Here is a 10,143-nt window from a genome sequence, read left to right as displayed (position 1 = left end):
TAAGTAGATATAAAGGTTGGGCTGAAAAGCCTGCTGATCGATACTGACTTGATGACTTCAGCAGGTGTTTAGATTTCTGGCTTTGAGAGTGTGCTTTTCAATTTTCCAAACTGTGTGGTTAAATGGATTTAATTTCTGTATTTTATCATATGCATATGGACCAGACGTCTGTCTGTTGAATCCTTGGTCACTCACGGTGTCCAATTAGGTCGTAAATGATTTGATGCACATTGAGAGTTTCACTCTGTATCTCAAAGCTGGTCAGTAATGTTTAATATATTTACTGGGAGAAAAACAGGTTTTTAATTTGCAGCTCAGTCTCACTCACTGTGGCACATTTTCCTCTGTGATCAAAAAGTGTCAAGTGTGAATCAAAAGTAGATGAGTGAAAATGAGCAGTTGGAATAAAAACCCATCGTTCATTACTGATTTGCAGGCACACGAACTGAAGTTTGTCCTCACAGTTTCTACATAGAAAGATCAAGGTACGCCTTAATCTGTAATGTAACTCTAGAATTAACATAGGCAGGGTGAGGCAGCATAATCTTGTCTGAAAATGATCTTGTCCTTTGCCTGTTTGTACAAGTGAGATGTTTGCAGACTTCCAGAGTTATGGGAACTGGAAATGCGGAAAGCCATGGTGAATAATGAATGAAGCACCTTGACAGAGAGCCAGTAAAAACTTATGGCAGCACCCATCTTCTCTACCAAGCCCTTGGATCAATGAACAAAACATTTAATACTGCTTTTATGTTCCGTATAAATAGTTTGAACTATAACGATAAAGAATCCTAAAGCTGAAACGTGCATGCGCCATAACAACAGGGAATAAACTGAGACTAATGAGACGTTAAGCTAAATTATCATGACGCCAAGATGTCACGTAAAAAAAGTTTTATTACATGTTTTTTACAGAATGTAAAATCACCTTAATTAATACGTTTTTAATATATTAAACATTTTAGAACAGACACAAGTGTCCCGTCATCATACGCCATAGCCCGACCGTCACTAGGGCTGATGCGAGCACAGCAGCAGCTCTAAATGACCAGGCCCTCCCTCACACCAGCCGGAGAACCGCAGTACTATTGCATTGTAGCTAATTCAACCTGAGCTCAACATCCCTTCGATATCGTGCATCAGCTAATGAGCCTCAGCTGCTGACTACAGCTGCACAACTGTAACAGATCTCAACACCGGAAAGTGACTCAGACGTCCAGCAGAAATAAATTAACTAAATTAACAGTGTTTCTGGAGCTCCTCCATTTAATGAACCCTTCAACTTGACATCATACACAAAAAAGGCAATAATTAAAGCTAGGCACCTATTCCAGAAAAAAAGGTGTATTAGGCCTAATTTAGACAAAAGGTTCATTTGAGATAAAAAAAAAAAGACAAACTCATCATTAACAATTTAAAAAAATCTGGATTATTAATAGGCATTAGAGTTAAGAATCAGAGCCCTAAAAAATAAAAGACAACAGATTAGGAACCCGGAATAGTAGTGAGTAATGAATTGGCAGTAACCAGACATAGTGGTTATTTCAACACTTTGAAAATACAAAACATACAAAAAAATGGAAAAGTTCCTCCAGCAGACACTTAGATGACAGACATGCTTTAATGCACTTGGATGGACTTCACCATACAGAGTAGACCCGCTTGCAAGCTGATCATGACGTAGAGCTCCAGTCATTAGGTGGCAGACTGGCTTCAAAATGGTTGTTGTGTGGCTGAAGAGCCACAGATTTCTTTAAGATCGTTGTGGGAAAGGATCAGCTTGATGAAAATTGAATGCTGACGTTGTTAGCCCCCCTGTGACAGGCATGTAGCTAGTGTAAACTGCTTACTGGATGTACTTAGTGAAGCTTATTGACTGCAGCACCATGAACCACTTGCAAGACTGTCTGGCTTGGAGAGCTAGGAAGGTTTTGTCCATGCTGCAAATTTAAAAAAAAAGAAAAAAAAAAAGAGGTGAAACATTCAGAAAATGCTGTTCTTTCTTTAACCACATAAAACTCTAAAACCACAAAAGCCCTCGACCTCATCAGCTGAGTGAGGTGGCTTATGAGCCTATCATCATATTGTGGTAAAAAAAATCCCATGTTAAATGAGAGTGAGGATGCTTGGAGATCAGTAAGTCCGATATTTGATGTCCTGAAGTCCCTCTGGCTGAAAAAGAGGAGGCCCTCGGTGTCAGCAATGCACAGCATAGTCCTCAAAAGAGTTACAGTATGAGGTAACCTCACGTGACATGTTTGTGGGGGGGCCATATGCTAGACACAGATGGCAATGTCTTTTTTTGTGAGAGGTCCATATAAAAACTTTACATTGACCACCATGTCCATTTTCTTTGTGGCACAGTGAGCTCTGGTGGGCGCCTGTGGTAAAGCAGCAGCAGCAGCAGCAGCAGCAGCGGTGCCGTCGCTACCTGGATGCATCGGGGATCAGTCTCTTAAACCAGCGGCCCACGGCCACATCCACTCTCAGTACTAACGTGACCCCGATCAGCAGAGACACGCTGCTCACCAAGAACCCTGAGGCCTCGAACATTAACCTGGAGGGAGAAAACAGGAGAGTAGAATTGTGGATGGAAGATATAAATGTTTATTCCAGCTTTCTCATTCCAACTTTAAAGTCGAACTTTTTCAAGCGTTAACACGTGAATCATTGTTATGAAATAAATTACTTCTTTAAGGTAAGCAAGTGTAAATACTGCATGTGTGGTTGTCAACAGAAACGCAGACCTTCACTGATGTGCATTTACTGAACAGCGAGGCAGAGTACACTGTGTCCATATGCTCAAAAGCATTCACTGTTACTCAATTTGTGTGAGGTGGAAAATCCATTCCGGCACTTACTTGGGTGCGAAAACCTTCCACACCATTAGGTGTCTCCTGAGGATAGCAGCGGCACAGACTGAAGCAAAGACCTGTGAAGGAACACACAGATACAGACTGGAGTGATGTGATACTGATAAACACCAAGTGGTGGAGCTGATCAAAAGAAAACATTGAACAACACGCTAAAAAGGGACTTGAATGTTTTAGATTGATGATACAACTTTGGTATTCTAATGCGTGAATCTCTGCAGACTGAGCAAAAGCGTTTCATGGTCTATGGACGTACCTGTGCTCCGACAATGAACAGGTAGCGTGTGGAGAGTTGTAGAAGAGCAGAGCTGAACTGCTGGGGGTTTTCTCTCAGTCTCATTTCCATCACAGCATCCTCTCCCTCTTCCCCACACGCTCTTCCTACCCTGCTGCCGCGAACCTCACACACAAGGGGCCAGAACAGCAGCAACGGGCAGCCCACTAAAGACGATATGGACACAAACAGAAAGATCAGAAAGTCACAAGTTTCAAATTTGAGCATAGTGTTGACAACTCAAGAAATTAGCTGGTTTGTTTGATTTCATTTTAATAAAATTCTAATAACTTAAATTGTTTGTCTTGCATGATAGCACATTTCTATATTTTTAACCATCAGGCTGATTTACTGTGTATATTATAACAAATTAAAGAATCAACTGTTTTAAAGGAAACAGAACTCTGCACTTTAATTTCCCATTTAATAGATTCTATATTGTGATAGAACAGTATTTATTATCTTGATGTCTTGTGCAGCATTTAATACACATGGAAACGTGTAAAACCGTGTATTCTACACCTGATCTTGATGGTTTTTTGCTATAAATAGTTATGTATTAGCCTTGCTTATAACCATCTAGTCAAAATAATACAGTTTTGTGCAATTCTTTGAATCCCATTCTCTTTCTATAGGACATATTTTACAGTGACAATTTTGCTCAAGCTGGTACCAATACTGTGCACTAAACACTCTTAGAGCAGCCTAATACTTCTAAATTAGATTCTTGTCTTTTGTCCCTGCTGAATCCTTGAATTAATTTTGCAGATCAAACAGCCTAATTTCCCAAAAGGACGACTTTTTAATCAGATTTTTTTCATCATATTAAAAAACTCACTAAACCATTTATTACTGTTTCTCTGGTAATAACTACCTGCAAACAAGATGTGTGAGGCAAAAGTGTTGAGAGTAACCAGTGAGGCAGGCAGTATGGTGCCTGTGTGTCCATCAGGGAATCCCACGAAAGCAGCGCCCCACTGGATGGAGGGGAAGGTGGGAAGGTGACCTGTGGCATGGAAAAACTGGGTAGCAGCCAGGGACCACAGCACTATTGGAGTCCAGGGCACATTAAAGCCACCTGAGGGAAACAAAGACAGATGGGGGCAGAGTTGTCATTCAATGTCATGAGGGGCAGACAGACGACAAAAGAAAAGATGCATGGTTCTGAATCTCACCAGAATAGGTTTCATGCAGGCCACTGAGGGTAGTGGAGGAAGCATGAATGTGCAGCAGAGCTCCCATTTCAAGCAGCAGCAGGAGGAAAGACAGAGCCATGCCCTCCGGGTGCAGCAGCAGCAGACCAATTCCCAGCAGGCCACAAAACAGCAGCAAAGGGGCAGAGTACACAGTTCCCAGTCCGTAGGCCTCCACAGCGGGCCTGCTGCCCACCTCACTGCCCCCGCTCAGTTCTCCGTCGTCCAGGGAACGACGCATGCGCTGGTAGATCTGGGGGATGAGGTGGTGCAGCTCGGCTTGAGGGCTGATGCCGGTGCTCGCTCTGTAGCGGGGCGGGGGTAGAGATGAACCTCTGGCTGTAGCTGTACTTCTGGTCTTAACAAACACGGTGAGGGGGTCTAGCCAGATCAGAAACAGCCCCAGTCCCAGGAGAACGAAGGCGGCCCTGGGGAGGACCAGCTGGGCCAGGCTGATCAGCTGGGCCAGATTCCTAAAGCTGTCCTCTGGAGTGGCACTAACGGCCCAGTGGAGCGCCAGGCACACGGACAGCAGCGGTAAGATCCAGCGGGCCGTGAACACCGTCCCACCTGAGGAGTTGAGATTACCGTAGTATCGGAGGAAGCGTCGCAGCAGATACGTCCACAAGCCCAGGGAGCACACAGAGAGGATGTAGTGGAGGTTCTTCAGCTGGCTGTCCTGCAACCGGGAAAGAGGAGAAAGGAACGGGGACGGCTGGCAGGAGCCCTGTTCTTCCCGACAGCCGTGGAAGGAGAGGGAGAGGTAGAGGCTGCCGACAAGAAGTCCTAAGCAGGCCAGCAGGGTGCTGCTTTCTTTCCTCACAGTCGATGGGGACAAGGCTGCGGAGGGCAGGAGCCCTGTGGGCTTCAGAGGGTCATGGTTGGGGGGTAGGAGCAGGCCATCCCAGTTGAGATGAATGGGAATATAGAGAGCCAGAGAGAACACCAGAAACGTCACAGCACGGCCCTCAGCGATCACGTAGCTATCTGAGAGCAGGGAAGCACAGCGGAGGAGTGGCACCAAGAGAGGGGGGACCAAGAGGCGGCGTGGGGTCAGCCAGGCACCAGACTTTGGAGCTTTGGATCCGTTCTTTGCCACATTAATGGCTCTGGATTGACGGGCTCTCCACAGAAACAGAAGTTCAGAGCTGAGGGCAGCAGCTGCCAGGCACCACGCTACCTCGATGTAGCCCTGTGTAAACAGCTGACCAGCAGCCACACAAATCCCCGCTCCTAGTGCCACGATAGCCGGGGCCTTCAGTCCAGGGCCATTGTCCCTGATCAGCACAAAGGACAGCTCGGACAGGACGAAACACATCAAGCAGGCAAACGCCAGGATGGCTAAACCTGCTGCCATCTTGAGCGGGTTGAATCGAGCCCATGTAGCTCGGCAGGTGTCTCGGACAGAGGTGAGGTAGGCCTGCAGGGAGGCTGCCAGCTGTGGGGAGGGTGACCGACCCTCTCTAACCGTGGTGAGGTATTCAGAGGAGAGGAGGGAGAATTCATTTTTTAGCTGAGAGAGGCTCTCTGGTGGGATGTCTTTGGCCATGCCAGAGTACGTCTCCAGGAAACGGTTGACCTTCACACACACACAATGGTGACATGAGGTGAAGTTAAACACCACAGAAAAACACACAATTACTGCAAACGCTCCAGGATATGTGAAGTCTGAAGCTTTCTCTGTGTACAAATTGTTTTTAAACCTGTGCAAGACAGCTCCTAACTGAGCAGAGTACCTGCTTTGCGTTGATCCACAGCGCCTCCAGCTGGCTGAGACCACCAACTGCACCTTGTGTCTGAGAAGGGAATAAAGGCAAGAGAACCTGCCCCACGCTGCTGTAGGGGATGGGAACACCCAGCAGCAGAGCCAGGGTGGGCACCAGGTCTGTCTGGGGCACCACGTCAGGTTCAGTCTACAAATACAAAAAAAAAAAAAAAGCAGCCTGCTGTGTTAGATTACCACTCCATTTATGTGCAATTTAAAGGGCTTCTCTGACATTTGGAAAGATCCTCTGTTACAAATCCTATTAAACACTGAGACACTCAGAGTCTAAAAGAAATTCATGTCTCATAATTTCCCCATTTCCTTGTAGTAATGCCACTTCTATGTACTCATCTTACCTATGATTTTCCACGGTGTGTTATGTAATGTTCCAATTACACTGCAATTATGGAAATGAGCGCTGAAGTTCACTTTTCTAGTGTGAGATCTACTTTTATCGCTGAGAGGGCGGAGACCACCTGCCAGCATCGATTTAGCGGATTCAGGGAACTGCACGGCCGACCATAAACAGCAAAGATCACGCTAGGAATGGTTTGATGTTTCATATTCATAATATAGCAATCACTTTGCTGAGATGAACATAATGTAAATGGATATTTGCTGATGGCAAAAACACAAATAGATGGAAGCAAATAGTTATAGGATCTTCATAACATCATTTTGCTTTGGCTCCTTATTAGTTTGTTTGTTGTTCTCAACGCTCAATCTGTTGTTTGAGTGTTTTGTGCTCAGTCAAAAGTTTCTTTCTGCCAGTTATGAATGGGACTTAATGCTCTGTTCCGTCAGCACTCTAAAGCAGCGCTCATCTCTCAATCAGCATTTCATTTACATCTGGTTAACCGATTACTGGAATGTGGCATTTATCAGAGACGGAGCAGGACGTCTGACGTTAAATGTCCAGAATGGACCTATTATGTTTTTTACTATTCTTTTAGAATTTTGTTACCATTTATTCTTACTAATTCATAGAACTTCTACTCTTTTCACACACTTTTGTGAGGTTTTGGGGATCCAAAGTCTTAACAAAGTCTGTTAAAACCTGTTTATAAACCCATTATTTCTCGTAACTATCAGTACATTATTTTGTTTAAATAAATACTGGGTCAGAACTACAATTTAATTGGGCTTATTACTGTTTTATGTACACCTTTTATTTATTTAATTACCATAGTATGTCAAAGTACATTGTGCACTGTTTCTATTGATTTAAATATTTCATAAAAGCTAATGAGGACAATATAAAGGTTGTAGAAAGTAAAATGAAACGTGTATTACTTTGGCAGACGTTTTATCCAAAGGGTCATATACTTGACGACGAAATAAAACGTTCTTTGATTGCCTATATTATTCATCTCCTGTTGACGCTGTTCAAACTGTCTGTAAAAAAAACCTACCTGGGAGGGCGGTGTGGGAAAAAGAGGGGAAGGACTGTAGAGGAAGATGGCAGCATCCGTCTCCTTCTGACTTTCTCCGCCATGATCTCCAGTGTCCGTCATCCCGTGATCTCCCATCACCACCAAGAGTGTGTCATTCTGCAGATGGTCAATCACAGACCTGAGGGAAAAGATTGAATATAGTCAAAGGGTTTTGATGAGATTAATAAGAGCTGCTGCAATCAATATCCATTGTTTCTGCAATGTGGAGTCTCTGATTTTAATGTTTAATTATCAGCAGTACTAAAAACTGGAGTTGTGTGTATTCAGCAGTCATTGTTAGCAGTTTCATGTCTTTAAAAAACTACTAAAGGTGCCAGCCAAGCCTGACATTTTATACATTTACCCATCCTTTCAAATTAAATTGAACTAAAAAGTATTGTTTGCTACAATTTGTTCTCGTAGGTCATGTTTTTTTTTAGCTTTTCCATTATTATCTGGGTCAGCGTCTTACAATATCAGTGTTACTAAGGGACAAATCTACAGTGCTACAGGTGCACTATGACAGCACATTCGGGTGGCTGCAGCCAGGGGATGCTGTAAAACAAGTGCGGAGCAGATGTACTGTTGTCTGACCTGATGACTCCGTCCATCTGGGTGAGCTTGTCGGCCATGGCCGGGTGGTCGGGCCCAAACCTGTGACCACAGTGATCCACTCCAAGGAAATGAGCAACCAGGACATCCCAGTCACCCCCCATCACTGTCAAAACCAAGTGACAGGTGGAGAGATGTGAAGAACAAGAAAAATACAAAAAGAACAGTTGCTCGTGGTCATAGTACAGTAAAATCACATGAAGTAAATACATACTAGTTGTGTAGAGGTGCCGGAGGATCCCACTGTCCACAGTGTGCAGATCCTTGACATTGAAAGAAGGGAAGGGTAGAGAACGGTGGAACTTCTTAGGAAAAAGATTCTCCCAAGTGTCATCACCCATGAACACCACCCGTTTGCCTGCGTGGGGATACGCACATTTGAAACGCACAAGATCAGACAACGTTTTTTTTTTCCACACACATTTACAAAACTGGAGTTGAAGGATATTGGGGTGCGATTGAGTGAGATATGGGCGGGAAAAACATGTCTATATGGCACTATAAATATGTATTTGTCAGCTAAAATCTAAAAAACAGTCCATACAGTAGCTTTTCTGGCACCACGGTCAGTGATGATCTGCCTTTGCCAGCTGCTGGTCATTCACTGTGGTGTGACTCAACAATCAACACACTTTAAAGTTTGACCCTACAGGCCAGCAGCAACGTCCTCCACTTTGATTTGACACTACTTCACCTCTAAAACACACATCTATGTTTACTTTTGTGATCTGATAACCCGTCTAGTAGGTATACTTCCCTCTTCAGTCCTACAGATGATGGCAGGGATCCTAAAAAGAGTATTTTCCATTAGCATGGATACTTAGAAGTGTGCAACTACTCACCAACTTGCCCAAACTGGTGGATGAGGTTGTCCTCCAAGATGGCACTGGATGCAAAGTTATTTCCAACATCCACAAAGGTGGGCAAGGAGCCAGTGGTGAAGCCCTTGATCCTCTGCATGGTGGTCGTGGGCGGGTCGGCACGAAAAGGGTACAGGCGGCTGTGGGAAGGCCTGGACGAGACCGTCTCATCCAGCACGGGCAGCTTGTTCTCGTAAGGCCGGGGCGCCGTGTTGTTGGGGTCAAACCTGGCGAAGTCGATCTTGAGGGCGTCGATGATGAGCAGGACGACCCTGCGGAATCGCGGCTGGGCGCGGCAGAAGTCCACTGGCTCCTCTCCGGGCTGCAGCACGTCCCCGCAGGTGCTGGTCCTGTTCACCTCCAGCCTCACCAGCAGGAACCCACCCACAAACAGGTAGATGCCCACAAAGTACACCGAGCACACCCAGAGGAGCAGGGACAGCACCGGGAGCCCCTTCATCCTGCACAGGTGACAGCAGCACAGGTGTAACAATTCAGACACAGTTGTTTCACAGCACAGTAAAAAGTCAAAGGAGCAGCTAACTGTGACCAACTCGGGACACTAATGCGGATTCTTGACGGAAACCTGGAGTTCCGCTTAAACCGATAAAAACGGCACACGCTGGTGAATAAACTAGCTAACGTCGAGCAGGCTGTTAATGTTAGTAAGTTGCCGCCGTTAGCCGCAGCTAGCTCGTCTCGCTCTTGTCACTGACCTTGCAGCAGTCGGGTTTTCGTCCTCTCTCGGCCGGAGGGCGGACGTGAATGTGTGCGCTAACAACACGGGCACAGGTGTCTCAGGTAAACAGAGAACGGCGCGACACCACGCTCACCTTCATTGGGAGTCCGGTACAATGAGATTAGGCGGCTGGTGACAGCTAGGAACCTCAGCATGCGTACAACCCGGAGGAAGTAGGGGGCGGACGTTTTTACATGTAACACCAGGGGAATTGTTTTGTTTTGTCGCCCCGAGCTCAGACCTTCAGGCACAACTCGCGCTCAGCTGTTGGGACAAAATAGCAGAACCACAACATCAGTAATAGAAAAACTAAAATCTCAACCCGATGAGTAAATCCTAAAGGAGACTAACAAGACGAGAACTTCATCAGTGGCTCTCCTCTTTTTTTCCTTTC

The 10,143-nt window shown here is 45.3% G+C and overlaps 1 protein-coding gene across 2 annotated transcripts; it reads right to left on the bottom strand.

The window, feature by feature from the left end:
- Nucleotides 1-879: 879 nt before the first annotated feature.
- On the bottom strand, nt 880-9,907 carry pigo (phosphatidylinositol glycan anchor biosynthesis, class O). 2 transcript variants are annotated; one of them, XM_070850502.1, is made up of 11 exons: nt 9,844-9,907; nt 8,993-9,471; nt 8,365-8,508; nt 8,133-8,256; nt 7,518-7,677; nt 6,077-6,253; nt 4,323-5,919; nt 4,022-4,225; nt 3,130-3,314; nt 2,862-2,932; nt 880-2,557 (listed from the first exon to the last, which is right to left on the bottom strand). In XM_070850502.1, the coding sequence occupies exons 2-11, from the start codon at nt 9,468-9,470 to the stop codon at nt 2,428-2,430; spliced, it is 3,270 nt and encodes a 1,089-aa protein (XP_070706603.1). In that variant the 5' UTR covers nt 9,471; nt 9,844-9,907; the 3' UTR covers nt 880-2,427. The 2 variants fall into 2 exon arrangements, with proteins under 2 accessions (XP_070706603.1, XP_070706602.1); XM_070850501.1 differs by having other exon boundaries at nt 9,727-9,895.
- Between the last annotated feature and the right edge of the window lie 236 nt (nt 9,908-10,143).

The sequence above is a fragment of the Pempheris klunzingeri genome, chromosome 19 (assembly GCF_042242105.1).
Source record: "Pempheris klunzingeri isolate RE-2024b chromosome 19, fPemKlu1.hap1, whole genome shotgun sequence".
Taxonomy (NCBI): Eukaryota; Metazoa; Chordata; class Actinopteri; order Acropomatiformes; family Pempheridae; genus Pempheris; species Pempheris klunzingeri.
The sequence above is the reverse complement of the archived record's forward strand: the minus strand, read 5'-3'. Positions and strand labels throughout refer to the sequence as shown.